The 14,102-nt window shown below is 34.4% G+C and overlaps 3 protein-coding genes across 4 annotated transcripts; 1 reads left to right on the forward strand and 2 right to left on the reverse strand.

Annotated features, from left to right (window-relative positions):
• Nucleotides 1-498: 498 nt before the first annotated feature.
• Nucleotides 499-4,688, reverse strand: LOC117107393 (cardiolipin synthase (CMP-forming)-like). The gene is made up of 6 exons (XM_033249063.1): nt 4,008-4,688; nt 3,584-3,721; nt 3,058-3,187; nt 2,507-2,661; nt 1,478-1,569; nt 499-1,085 (listed from the first exon to the last, which is right to left on the reverse strand). The coding sequence occupies exons 1-6, from the start codon at nt 4,470-4,472 to the stop codon at nt 998-1,000; spliced, it is 1,068 nt and encodes a 355-aa protein (XP_033104954.1). The 5' UTR covers nt 4,473-4,688; the 3' UTR covers nt 499-997.
• An 84-nt stretch (nt 4,689-4,772) lies between these two features.
• On the forward strand, nt 4,773-8,664 carry LOC117107395 (glucosamine 6-phosphate N-acetyltransferase-like). The gene is made up of 6 exons (XM_033249066.1): nt 4,773-4,912; nt 5,865-6,021; nt 6,318-6,380; nt 6,584-6,714; nt 7,048-7,109; nt 7,524-8,664. The coding sequence occupies exons 1-6, from the start codon at nt 4,907-4,909 to the stop codon at nt 7,672-7,674; spliced, it is 570 nt and encodes a 189-aa protein (XP_033104957.1). The 5' UTR covers nt 4,773-4,906; the 3' UTR covers nt 7,675-8,664.
• Nucleotides 8,665-8,822: 158 nt separating this feature from the next.
• On the reverse strand, nt 8,823-13,512 carry LOC117107394 (complex I intermediate-associated protein 30, mitochondrial-like). 2 transcript variants are annotated; one of them, XM_033249064.1, is made up of 4 exons: nt 13,071-13,512; nt 11,797-12,221; nt 10,166-10,351; nt 8,823-9,653 (listed from the first exon to the last, which is right to left on the reverse strand). In XM_033249064.1, the coding sequence occupies exons 2-4, from the start codon at nt 12,205-12,207 to the stop codon at nt 9,444-9,446; spliced, it is 807 nt and encodes a 268-aa protein (XP_033104955.1). In that variant the 5' UTR covers nt 12,208-12,221; nt 13,071-13,512; the 3' UTR covers nt 8,823-9,443. The 2 variants fall into 2 exon arrangements, with proteins under 2 accessions (XP_033104955.1, XP_033104956.1); XM_033249065.1 differs by lacking the exon at nt 13,071-13,512 and adding an exon at nt 12,968-12,986.
• Nucleotides 13,513-14,102: the final 590 nt, after the last annotated feature.

Raw genomic sequence — 14,102 nt, forward strand, 5'->3', positions numbered from 1 at the left:
AATTAACCAAGATAAATCGTAAGATAATAGGCACGCAATTAGTAATTGAGAAGTGATTAACTAATAAACTGTCGGTAGCACCAGGGAGTTGTTAATAACAACTCCCTGAGTTGGCGGTGAAATGGCCTATGACCAAAACAGAGCGAAATAAACAAAATGTCGGCAGTCAAAACAACTGATAGCACAATGTAATTAAAATAGTGACAAAGGGTTTATATGATCAAAATTATTACATAGGCCTATTATTAATACTGTTATTATAGTTATTATAATATTGATAGTTATTATAGTTATATAAATGTGATTATTATAATAATAATTTTATTATCATTATAGTAATAGATATTATTATTATTATTAATGTAAATTATCAATATAGGTATAGGACCACATAATAAATTACTTTGTGAAAGAATAACCGCTTATGGAGCCTAGATCTTTGTTAATATCAGTTTTGTGTGTGTTGAGTTTTGTTAAGTTGGATTATATAGCATAACCACTGAACCTGAGCATATTTACAGGACTGACCACAATTTTAAAAATTATTGACTTATGTAGTTTAATTCGATTTCGAAATGAAATCCGAGATTTTTTGCCTTGAAAATGATTACATATAGCATAATGTATGCTAAAACTCCTAAAACTAGAGCTTTTGCATATTTATATTTATTAATTTATAATTTATAATTGTCAAGAACAACAGCGTATTTTATATTTATTAAATGTTGAGGGCAGTTATGCTTTTAGTGGGGAATATCATACTACTGTAGGTAATTCAGTATATAGATGGTCAGGAATTTTTTAAGCAAACCTTTCAAACAAATTTTATACAATACTTTCCTCAACTAAATGATTCAGGAAACCAATTAATCTCATCTCTAAAAGCTTATTATACCCTCAAGGGACATGAAAAGTTGAGGTTAGCTTTGTGTTAAGATCTTCACATCATAATGGTTTCACTCTACATAATCATACATTTTTTAAAATCTTGATAAGTTCATTTGTTCTTTCTTAAAAACTTGACTGTATCTTTAGAGAGAATGTAACTCAGGCCAGATGCAATGGTTGTCAATGCAGTAGTGTACCTGAAACATATAGAAAAAGATGTTATGCTACAGAACTTAAAATTATTTGAATTTTTAAATACTTCGTAAGAATTTGTAGGCCTATTAGTGTATAATACTCATATCCGCATGAAGTATTATTGCTCATAGTGGCGGATCCAGGAATTCGTAACAGAGGGGGCCCAGGGAGGGATCACAGATAAAGGATCCACTCACCTCAGCCCCACCATGGTTGGGACCTCTAGATGGCCAGAAATGGCGCTGTCAGGATTTTAATACAATTGTTTTTTTTACTATGGAAAATTTAAGAGGGCCTGGGCTGGCTGGGCCTCCCTTAAATCCGCTACTGGATTCTGCAACTTCCACTCCCACACCCCAAAACTTGTCCCCCAAAGATTTGCACTTGTTCTCACCTTAGCATTTGGATGTAGGAGTGATCCACATAATTGAAGACAGGAGCACCAAGAGTGAATCCTACCAGCGCTAATGTAACAACTGTGTGCAACTTTACAACAAACAAAACAAATACTGTTATTGATTACTAGAATTGAAGGAAACAAACTAATGACAATAATGATTATTATTATTATTGTTAGTGAAAATGTTACCTTTCAGAGTTTTCGTTTTTCTGAGTCCGAGCTTTCGCTGTTGTCATAACAGCATCATTCAGGGAACTACCTTACTGGTTCTGTGACCAGTCTATGGTTGAACAGTCACGTAACAGCAGGTCACCGAAAGCTCGGACTCAGAAAAACGAAGACTCTGAAAGGTAACATTTTTACTATCATGCAAACAACGGAGTCAAATAGTAGTATACATGCTTGTTATTATCATTGTTGTCTTCTCAGAACAGCTTAAAATGGCCTAAAATTGCCCAATTTATCAAGACACAAGGTTGCTTAGTTCCCTAGTCCCTACCACGTTTTGTTCTTCAGCCCTGTTGGAAATTTTATATTTTAGAGCTGCAACTCCTCATAAGAGCATTTATGACTTACCATAATTAAAATCATAATAAAAGAAAATATTTTAAAATTATATAAAATTAAGGTGGATGTTCTATTGTCAACAAATTTAAAATGCTAATTAATTTAATGGAAAATATTAATGAATTAATGAAAAAGATTAATGGATTAATGGAAAAGATTAATTTATTATTAATAAATTAATGAAAAAGATTAATGGATTATTAGAAAATATTAATTTATTATAAATAAATTCATAAAAAAGATTAATGGATTATTATTGGATTAATGGAAAATATTAATGGATTATTAATACATTAATAAAAAAAATTAATTAATTATTAACAAATTAATGAAAAAGATTAATGGATTAATGAATTTTAATGGAAAAGATCATGACAATTTACAGGATTTGAACGGAATTCGAAAATGAGCACTTTATCAACAAAAAACATGTTAACGCCACACATCCTACAGTACCTTCCCAAGGAATGTTGGTTGCATCTGTATAGTAGCATGCCTCACATCGAAGAACCGCTGCAGGGTGAATGGAGGCGGTAACGATGTGAACCGGTAGTAAAAGCCAGCGAGTACTAATGCAATATCCCTACTGATGATTAAAGCTGTCAAAGGAACTAAATATTTAAAGAAAAAAAACAAACAAATATAAAACATAAAGTTAAATGCAGGAATGCAGTTATGGTGAGTGAAAGACCGTCCAGCCTTGAAGTTTTCCACCCAATCTAATGCTAATTTCATGGCCCTCCATCCATCGTTTTTTGCCTCCTTGCCCATCCTTAAAATTTACTATTATCTACGTTTGCCAATGTTATCACCCACCCACTGTAAAAATGTCTACCACCCACACTGAGATTTCTACACCTACAACCCTGTAAACGAAGTGCAAATATATCTTCTTTACGTTTCTTATATATTATGAATTTGATTTCTTTCACTAATAATATTCTAGTTGTATAATTTTTTTTTTTCCAAATCTTATTCATATTATCATAATATCCAAAATGTGATACCTGGTATAAGTTCTTGCATGGAAAGTGATATCATCAATATTCCAACTAGGAGCTTGTCAGCAATAGGGTCAAGAATTGAGCCAAGGACGGATTGCTGATTCTTGAAGTTTCGTGCAATGTAGCCATCAAGCTGAAACAAATACAGTATAATTACAAGAATAAGAGGTAATAAGAGCTTTTATTTAATTCAATTTTTCTATCACTTTCAATATTTCATTGTTCAATCAATCAATCAATCAATCAATCAATCAACCATTCAAATGTTTTATTTCCACACAAGTTCAAGAATGTACATCAATACAAACTTGTTTTCATTAAGTACAGTTTAGTGTGGGGGATGAGTCAGATAAGCCAATTAAGGCTTTAAGAATGACCCACCCCTTACAAGTATATACAGTAACTTTAAATATGAAATATATAAAAACAACTAAAAAGAAGGGGAAAACCAGTTAGATTTTATACACTTTATGGTTATAAATAATATGTTTATGCTTTAATATACAGTAAATCATGCAACACAACTCACCATATCAGTTATGCCGGTAAGTACAAATAATCCACAGCTGAGTGAGTAGTATTCATTGAGTACTAGGTATCCCAGTACAGGTGACAGAAAAATCCTTGATGTCGTCAGGAGATTCGGCACAGTCATGATATTCTCTCGCTATCAAAAATAATAAAATACAAATAACTGGAATTTATTGCGCAAGACTCTATTTGTATTTAAATTTAGAAACAAATCTAGCAGAGCAAAATAAAGAGAATTTTAAATTAGTTTGTTTTAATTTTCCGAACTTTTTGATCCACTTTTGATTAATTAATTGCTTGAATTTCAATCTTTGGTCAAAACAGTGTATCAACACTAGTGGATAAAAATCCATTCTCAAATAAAAATTTAAAAAAAACACAGCCATCAAAAAGTAACAGTATATTTTGAGCATTCTACTTACCCATTCTTTCACCTTTTCCTCAACTTTTTTGGTCACTTTTGATGCTTTTGTTTGGATCTTTCTTCTAGTGTATGTATACGTTAATGTAGACGTGCATTGATTTTGCTTCCTGTCTGAACCTGAAGAAAGCGTTGAGTAACATCTATTTTTTCCTGTCATCATCACAGGTTGGGTGTTCAAAACACTCAATAAATGTCTGTAGACTTCATAATAACTCGGATTAGGTGCAATGCATGTATTTTTGTGTGAAAATAAGTTTCCGTCTACACGTAAATCTATACTAGGCCCAGCCCTATCCGTCTGATGTAATGTGCCAACGACCATCTTCCCTCTGTGTGCCAAATCCGACAAACTGCGTCGAGAGAGAATTTGCTTAGGCTTAAGAAGGGTAAATCTACGAGAAATATTGAAGTTACTACTAATTAACCTACATGGTAGTATAGTCAGTGAATAAAACACCTTCATATTGAATATACATGCAATACTTCATTCCACACCATACTAAAAGTGCATCACAACTTGAATACTGCTGTGTGTGTTTATGCGGATGTTATTACATGGGCGCAGACATCTTTGTTTCTTTGAGCATGTTCAATAATATTATAATCTGTTTTTAAATAAATATTTAAATATTCAATCATGATTATAAACAAATCATTTAAAATTATTGTCTGCAATATCATTATTTATTTACTTCAGATGTGATTTATTTTAACTTATATTATGCGATATTTTTAATTTTTAAATTAGTGTTTTTTAATAATTTAGTCTGCTCACCGCAACAGCAGACTGTTATCGTCACCGAGAGACGTGTCAACTGGAAACGGCAATAGGCCTACAGATAGTCCTAGTTTCAATTGTATAAATAGTGATTTTATATTTCTTTACATTCCTGCTCAATGGAGGTAGTATTCCGCTATTTTGATTAACACTCATTACTTGAAATCCATTACTTGTTTTTCTAAAATACACGAGTATTGGTGGTGGCTAGGCCTGTTAACTCAGCCAGGCCAGGCTAGGCTAGACTATAGACTAGGCCTAGTTAGTATTGCGTACGGTAGTACTGATGTCTGTAGTACTGTGTGGGCTTAGTATCAGGTGGTAGTTATTATAGACTTGTTCAGGCCCTGTGCCTACCTGCAGACCTAGACTAGATAAACACCAGATGTATACTAGTGTTCTCCCAAATGAAACATTTTACTGTAAATTTGTCCATAAAAATTCAGTTAGCATGCAGTGTGAGGAATTGCCCCTTTTGAGTGGGGTTTAATGAGAGGGTCAATATTGGCCTACCGGCCTCTTGCACCACTCATTTAGAGTGATGTACGGTGAGTTAATGACATGAAAAAAAAAACATAGCCTAATAGTTCTAGACTGGAATAATGTTCCCTTATTGAAAGATGGCTAGCCTAGACCACCTAGGCTTTAAAATTTTTTTTTTTTAAATTCACAAACACAAAATTTTTACTGGTTGGCTGGTTATTTTTACCGGTAGCATTGACAACACTATATACCAGGTACTTCACTGTACTTATTACTACGGTACAATGTCGCACTTCACTTGGCCTACCTCATTATTAGGTTTTAATTAGTATTATCAATTTTTGAATGACTGAAGTACTAAAAGTAAGATAAATAATTCTTTATTTGTTATCATTTGAATTTGGATATTTGAACTAACCCTCTAGGAACCTGCGGCAGTGTCAGTGCAGCACCACCTGTAACATATTTATACGAACGCAAACATGTTTCCTTTTAATGCTCCAGTATTTTACAGTGTTAGATACTTTTGAGTTTACATGGACTGGTACACTACTTCTCTTTTAAACAATAGTATATCGTGTTTGTTGATTTCAGAACTCCACAGATGAAATTCCAATATACAACCCAGATCTTCTGAAACAGCTTGATTATGCAGCATTGACAAATTTAAAGTATTCAACGCCGAGATCACCGCAGAATCCAGGAAATTCATTGATTATGAGACCGTTATGTGCAGCCGACTATCATAAAGGTTCATTAATCTTTAACAGTCTTTATCAAAAATATCCAAGGGCGAGGCTTAGTGGAAATGTCTATGGATATATGAAGGGATTGAACATTATAAATATTGCATTTGATGAAGAGCACCTTAAACACTACTGTATTAAGTTACAAATACTTACGGCCAATTAAAAAAAAACTATATTTCTTCTTCACTCTCACAGTTGTTTTATTGTCTCATCCTTTTTTTTTTGGAAAGCCTGGAAACTATGTATCTTTTTTAAAAAATTAATAATTTGGCCTCTATTTTCTTCTTAAATTCTGCAGGATTCATTGAACTTTTAAGACAGTTGACATCTGTAGGTGATGTGACTCCGGAACAATTTATGGGTAAAACTTACTTCACTCAGACTGAAAACACAGTGGCTGCAGCACAGAGATTGGGAGCCAGTCCTGGTGCCGCCACTGTACAGATATCACATGATTTGAGTAATTTCTATTCAGTGTTTGATAAATACTGAAATTGTTTTTGTTAGTACAGTACTCTAATAAATATTTTATTCTCAAATATGATTATTGTATATATTTTTCAGACCATTTTCAGCAGATGAAGTCATGCAATGGTACTTACTATATAACTGTAATAGAGGATATATCAATTAGTAAAATAGTCGCAGCTGCAACATTGGTAGTAGAAAGAAAATACATACATGCTTGTGCTACAGTAAGTACAACTCCTGGTGTTCATACCTGCGCTGGATGAAGGAGAGGGGGTGCAGACGGTGAAATTTCTCTCCCCCCACCCCTCCAAATTGTATTAGGAAAAAATAATTGTTGTATTGTATCATTATGAACATAGTTCCGGTAAGATTTTTAACAAATGAGTGCAATTTCCAGAGAAGTTCCCTAACCACCATAATGGTGGGGCTAAAGTCCTGTGGACTCTCACGCACCCCCTACCGCCAGACCAAGCATCCAACCCAGTTACAGTAAGAAGCAACAACTTACATTACAACATTGGTGCCGTAGAGTTTCATTGATATTATTTTTTTTCCAGCGAGGAATGATTGAAGAGGTCGTAGTTGATTCAGGGTACAGAGGTCAACAACTGGGCAAACTGTAAGTCATTTGTATATACAGGAAACTTACATAGTTATTAATATTATTATTATATTGCCAATATAATAATTTATAATTAGTGTTCTACCTTTATGATGATGGTGATATAATAACACATCAAGTAGCGCAAACATCGATTCTTTTTATTTCTTCTTACACAAAAACGTCAGCTGCTTCTGCTTTATGTTTCCGGTCTGGTCTGGTTTTTTTTTTTTAATTCCCTTGTGTTTTTGAGGGATGTGTGATATAGTAATGCTGACTGGCTACTGTATATTTTTACAGAACAAAGCACAACCCAGACCAGCAAACCAGATGAAACTATTCAAATATATTATTATATCTTTTATAGTTTACCTCATGCATATACATATTCTTGTTCATGCACATTCATAATTGCTTCTTATGTAATTTCAGATTGATGGACACATTGACATTGCTTAGTAAACACACGCTGGGCTGCTATAAAACAACACTTCAATGTACTGAAGAAAATATACCTTTCTATGAAAAGTTTGGCTTCAAGAAAGATCCACAAGTTTACATGCAACATAGGCATAAACCTTAATACATATTTAATAGGTTTATTTAATTTTGTTTTTTTCCTTAAATTTAGTTATTTATCATCATATAAAATTTAACGCTTTCAATCGAGTGGATGTGAGCTTGTGGGGGGGGGGGAGAGAGAGAGGCTACCTACCACTTTTACTACTTAACTTATGAAGCTTTATACTGTACAATACTATGTGGACAGAGATTAATAGGAAATCCAGGCCTGTTAGTTGAATTATTCTCTCCTCCAAGCAACTAGAAGTAGTTGACATAATTCTCCTTTGTACCGAAGAATTTAAGGGATGGTGTCATAATTAATGTTGAAATATTGAATCCCGACACGATGGTGTGCATTTCGATACTTGGACTATGCATTATACTATCTTTTAAGGTGAAACATTGCATAATTTTGGTTTACTTTCTGGATTAAAGAAAATATGTATTTTTGTTCCTTGCCATCCCCAATCTGCCTAATTGCTTTAGATTTCAAAAATATTTTAAGGTATCAGTTTCATTGGGGATCAAATATATACAAATCCCCTCAGACTATCACACAGGTCAAGGGTCAGAATATTTGTATTTTTTCCTGAATATTATATAATGGTGGGCCTGCTGACAAGTACATGTTGTGTAATTATAAATATCTGCATTTTAATTCATGATAATAGATACAAATAATGATATGAATAATTAATTTTAAATTTTACCTCTATTTTTTGTTTAAGAGTGTTCAAATTTAACTTCACAGCAATAAGGGACTACGGTATTTTGTAGTAACATATTTATTCTGTATCTGATGTACTGTATATTTATAAATATCTGTCAAAGCCTTTAAATATTTTGATAATTGTTTGTAGGTATATTATGAAACTTCAAATTGAAGATATTTATATCATTTATTCTTTAGACACTTTATAACATTTTAATGCTTAACTGGCCTATGTTAGGTCAAGCTACTTTGATTTTAAAATTGACTCAATAAAATGTATTTTAGTGGTAAAGTTTATTACTCGTGCTCTAGTTTTGATGATAGTACTGTATGTTTAAAGAGATTACTGTCTGTGGCAAACATCTAGGAACCTTGATATAGTCTAATAGCAGGAGGGGGATATTGATTCCCCCTCCTACTAAAATAGATTCAATGAAAAAAAATTGAATCATTCATTTCAAATGGTCAAATACTTTACTAACACCTAAAGAGACAGTCAAACACAATTTACAAGGACTGATCCAAATCCACGATGTTTCTACAATGGTGAGGGGGAATTGTTAGGGGAGGTGTCCCTTTCTCTATAGGAATCCAGGGGGCTGCACCTTTAAGAATTTTAGACTTTTAATTTGCTACTTTAACATATTCACACTAGATTACATGTTCTTGCTGCTGGGAAAAGGGAAAGCACCCCAATCCTCACCACTTGATCTGCAACTGGGATTACTACAAAAATTACTATGAGTCTATAAATTCAAGAGAATTTTTTTTTCTTATTTGTAATCAGAATCTAAGAACTTAATACTGCATACAATACAATCAATTTAAATATTTAAAGTTTATTGGTTCAACAGACACTTTAGTGCATCCTCAGGTTTATTTTACATTCATAAAGCTGGGCGCTCACTGCCCTCGCACAACGAATCCAACTCCGCTCTCTGTGAGCGATAGATGACGCGACGCTGTCTGCTGATTGTCATTAAAAACGATCTGTTGCGTTTTTTATGGAATTGCGTCAACAGATGACCGTCGTGAGCTGTGAGTGCCAGTCTTAAAATTAGTGTACATCAGCATATTCAGTACTTCGCATTATACATTTCATATGCAAATTCTTCAGTATGAGTTGGATCATACGTTGCAGCAATTATGTCAATTTCTAAGGCAAATTCTCCATCAACTGCATCGGCCATCGTCAAACCAAAGCAGTTAATATTCTCTAAATCAACCAACTCTTGTCGATCTTGGATACGACCTCTGCTCGACAGGAAGAATTTGGAAAATGGAACCTGAAAAACGAGAAAAATTGAGACAATTTTTGATTGTGTAAGGCAATATACTAGTCCATTTCAGTTTCCATTTTTTTTGTTATACAAAAATACATCATTTAATTTTATCAACAATATTAAATAATGAATGTTTTGCAATTCCTGACATGAAATCTTGAATATCGAGGGTTGGTAAATAGCAGTTATATAAAAAAAAATAGGTTGGTTTAACAATCGACTTTAGCCCTGTGGTATTCAACAAAAAGGTATGAGGTGAGTGATGGTTAAAAAAGATTCATAGAATTGTAGCGAAAAATCCAGACCAGCCGACCATGATTTTCGAAAGATCGTTAAGCTGGGCAATCCTGCGCACGACAGTCGTCAGCCGATATGATTCTATTGAGAGCGATGATGCGCGTGCAACCCAACATCGCCCTCCAACAGATTGTTATTAATAACAATCCGTTCAAACTGTAACCGACCATGCCAGCCAACAGTGGTAGGACGCAATGAGTGTCTGGCTTTGTTCTTACCGTAGCTTCTTGCCAGTGTGGGCCTCCTCGAGTGAATAGAAAATAACTCCATATATCATCCTGTGTATCGGAATAATAACTGTCAGCGTAGAAATTCACCATGTATGAACGTCCATCTCCTCGTATCCGAAATTTCAACACGTTAAAGGGTGATAAGTCAATCTGAATCTTCTTTTCAAATGCACCCTTTAAAAACAGATAATGAACTGTAAAGATTAATATTACAGTATTGAGAATATTTCTTTTTATTCGGTTAATTATTACTATTATACTGTATGAATAAACAATGTTGAACTCTGATAGAGTGATCTAAATCATATTAAAAGAAAGTCAATAACACAGAATTCCACTAAATCAGATCTAAAACAGAAAAAGTGCATTGGCCATGATAGAGAGGAAAATTTGATAACAGAAATTTAAAAAGTGTCTTAAATCCTCATTAGAACAATATTTTATTATATGCCTACAATGAATATATTCTGAAATTCATATGACCAGTATTATTTTTCTGTTGCCGTTTACCACGGCAAAAAAACATACTGAAATACCGTATACTGAAAACAGAAAATTACTGTAAAGTGACCTAAAAATAACATCCAAAAGAAATTTCAAATGTGCATCTATTGCAAATGCAAACAATAATATACCAAAAAGCCTGTCATGTAGTTGATAAGGCAGTAGTAACCAGTGCAGTGGCGTATCCTGGGGGTGCTCGGGGGCGGGGTGCTTGAGCATCCATTCAGAGGTTGAAAAAAAAAGAGGCCCTTCTTAAATGTTATATGCCAAAAAATATATTTTATTTTGTCAAAAATAAAAAGAATTAAAAAGTAATTTAAATTCCATTTTCGGGTATCCAGGTACAAAATACTGAAAATTTTCTAACGTCACCACCAACCAAGGTGGCACTGATGTCGTGGTGTGGACTCTCTTTTCTTTAGCACCTCCCCCACCATTTCCTAAATCCTTGATAAGCAACTGGTAACCACAGGGTTAAAATTTAGTTTTAAATTCATTCAAACATCACCACCGACCAAGGTGGCCCTGACGTGCTGTGGACTCTCATTCCATTAGCGCGCCTCCCCCACCCCCAATTCCCTAAATCCTTGACAATCAACTGGTAACCACAGGGTTAAAATTTAGGTTTAAATTCATCAAAGATATAATTCAATGGTTAAAAATATTTTCTGCAAAAAAGTTGATTATATTTTCATTTCCAAATATTAAAAGTTGTCTAATTTTCCAGTGGAAGGTTCAAGGCTCCGCCACCCTCCAATTGAACAAAAAATGGAGAAAAAAAGGAAAATTGTATTCAAATTCAATCTGAGAAGAGTGCCATAATCATAAAATTTCTTGCCTCAGCCCCAACCATGGTGGGGCTGAGGCATTGGCGGATCTGAGGTCCTGACCCCCGACCCCCTTGGAAAAAAAAAAAATTCTCTGTCTACCCGTACACACATAGGCCTATTTACTGTACAGTGTAATAAGAATGAGAAAAAAATTACCTGACCGTTTTAAAAGGGGAAAAAAGACATTTCAGAATTCAGAAGTCACTGTAAAACTTACTCTATAGGAAAATTACACATTTGTCACAGTGTGTAGTGGAGTTTCAAATTCGCATGATTCATACTTACATACAATTGTTTCGATTTTAATGCACAATAACCACTCCTTTCGGTCTCCCCATCTTTTGGGACAACGGTGCTTAGTTCTCCGTGGAACAGGAGACGATTGTTCCTACTCATGCACAGTTTTGCCCAACTTTTTCCACCTATTGCATTATCAGTTTGAATGTTGAATTTGTTGACAATATTTGTATCACAGCTCATTATCACCTTATGTGTGTCATACATGGTGTCTAATTTTGACCCCCGTAGTTTGTCATAAATCTCACCCCTAAACAGCCTGAAGTTTCTTTTCCAATAGTTAATGACACTTTCTTCTCTAACATCAGAGCTGAGTGGCCTAATAGCTTTACATGGCACTTTTTTCAATATATGTTTTCCAAAGACAACATACAACCTTGATTTTGAAAAGACTTGCATTGTGTTACAGCAACCTGCAAAATAATATTAACATTCTAATTAATAAAATAAACAGCTTAGCCTAATGTGTAATGTTGGGGCCAAGGGCCTTAGGCAGGAAGGGCTGGGCTTTGAATGAGGAACTAGGCACCGACCTAGGCTAAATTGAAATAGGGCGCATCACATTTTCATCTGACTTGATTGGACGAATGACGGTATTCTTTTGCGGTTGCCCAAAATTGAAAGTTTCCAACAAGGCAGCCTGTCTATTGTCTAGACTTGCCTTGCAAAATGTTGTGTTCGACTAATTTGCAAGGCATGAGATTTCTGTTCTAAAAACATCTTTCACCCCTCCCCAAATGTTTTTCCATACATAACCAACACTGGTGGAAGCCTAGCCTAGTGCACCATTTATTTGTGTTCAATGTATAACAAAACCAATCCTATTTTAAGTACATTTATTAGATGATGAATATTTAGCAAGAGAGCCCTATCTAGACAGTTACTATATTTAGGCCTAGTTAGGACCTATATTTTTATTATAGGCAATAGAATATACATTTATTTATGAGTGCGATTTTGGTCCTTAACCTCGAATGCGTGAGTTTCACGCCGACTGCGTGACGTGAGCCTGGACGTGTATACCTAAGCCTAGCAAGGAAACTTTAGTTGTAAACAGGCTAGGCCTAGGTCCTATAATAATGCACAGCTACCCTACGCCAGACACATGCCTTCCTACTTTAATAACACTGCAGTAGTGTAGGCCTAGGCCTAGTAGTACCTAGCCTAGCCTAGGCTTCCTTGCCAAGGCTCCACCAACAAAGAACACAGCCTACAGGCCTGTGCATTTCCGGTCTCGTATGCATTTATTGTTTTCAACTTACATTAGTCAGACAGGTGATCCAATGAGGAGATAGTATCTATCAGTGAGATATATTTATACAAATTAATTGCTGAAAATTTTGATCAGTTTAAAGCACGATGTTTCACTGCAGTGACATCTATTACATAGCATAGCAACCTGCCTGACAGCGAAATCTAGCACAAGGCGAGGTTACCACTGACAAGAACAGAGAACACGTGTTATCCTCTTGAATACTCCACTTGGAAGTCTGACAAATAGGCATTGGGGGAGTGGCTTAGTTTGAGATAATTTCTTTTAATTTATCATAGTTGGGTGCTTCCACTGCATCCAGGGGAAGTTTGTTCCATTTTCGAACCGTTTTTGGTAGGAGCGAGTTCATATAAATATTTGTTTTGGCAGCAATTTCAAAAAGTTGAGCACTATGGCTCCTACGTGGTCTATTTACCTTTGGCAAACAGATATCTGGCTTGATAGATTTTTTTTTTGTTCCTAACTTTATAAAGAAATCAGTGATGGCGCCAGGACCTGCCCGACGGAGGGGCTAAAGGCCCCGACGGGGTGGGGAGGGGGGTTAGTGGAGCGAATCAAGTCTCACTTGGATAGGGGCCACGGATATTTGACGAATTATGGCGAATTTGTATTACTTATTTTATAGGCATCGAGCTACTATAATATGACTTCATGTAGGCTGTATGTTTTCTAATGTCGAGGAACTCAGCTTCGAAAACCAAAACATTTTGAATAAAACAAGAAACAAAGAGTATGCAATGTAACCATCTAATTTATTTTCAAATCCTCATTCTTGAAAGTGAAATTCTACATTTTGGAAATTTTGCATTTGTCAACGCTATCAAGGTCGTGGTTGCTTCCTCTATCACGATGAGAATTTGTCATAACAGAACTCAAATTATTTTTAATTAGTCTAATTGAACTATTATTAGGCCTATTATTAATATTATTATTATTATTTATTATTATTATTATTATTATTATTATTATTATTATTATTATTATTATTATTATTATTATTATTATTATTATTATTATTATT

This window comes from Anneissia japonica, unplaced genomic scaffold (genome assembly GCF_011630105.1).
Source record: "Anneissia japonica isolate Jap-2015-1 unplaced genomic scaffold, ASM1163010v1 scaffold9668_len1562885_cov226, whole genome shotgun sequence".
Classification (NCBI taxonomy): domain Eukaryota; kingdom Metazoa; phylum Echinodermata; class Crinoidea; order Comatulida; family Comatulidae; genus Anneissia; species Anneissia japonica.

Bases quoted from the DNA above. Each gene is read 5' to 3' on its own strand.
- LOC117107393 (XM_033249063.1), bottom strand. From the start codon at position 4,472: ATGAAGGTGTTTTATTCACTGACTATACTACCATGTAGGTTAATTAGT. The intron at 1,570-2,506 runs GTACTGTAGGAT...TTTGTTGTAAAG, and splicing joins AACCAACATTCCTTGGGAAG to TTGCACACAGTTGTTACATT. The intron at 1,086-1,477 runs GTGAGAACAAGT...TATATGTTTCAG, and splicing joins TCCTACATCCAAATGCTAAG to GTACACTACTGCATTGACAA.
- LOC117107395 (XM_033249066.1), top strand. The intron at 6,381-6,583 runs GTAAAACTTACT...TATATTTTTCAG, and splicing joins GACTCCGGAACAATTTATGG to ACCATTTTCAGCAGATGAAG. The intron at 6,715-7,047 runs GTAAGTACAACT...TTTTTTTTCCAG, and splicing joins ACATACATGCTTGTGCTACA to CGAGGAATGATTGAAGAGGT.
- LOC117107394 (XM_033249064.1), bottom strand. From the start codon at position 12,207: ATGCAAGTCTTTTCAAAATCAAGGTTGTATGTTGTCTTTGGAAAACAT. The intron at 10,352-11,796 runs GTAAGTATGAAT...CTGTTTTTAAAG, and splicing joins TAAAATCGAAACAATTGTAT to GGTGCATTTGAAAAGAAGAT. The intron at 9,654-10,165 runs GTAAGAACAAAG...CTCGTTTTTCAG, and splicing joins CACACTGGCAAGAAGCTACG to GTTCCATTTTCCAAATTCTT.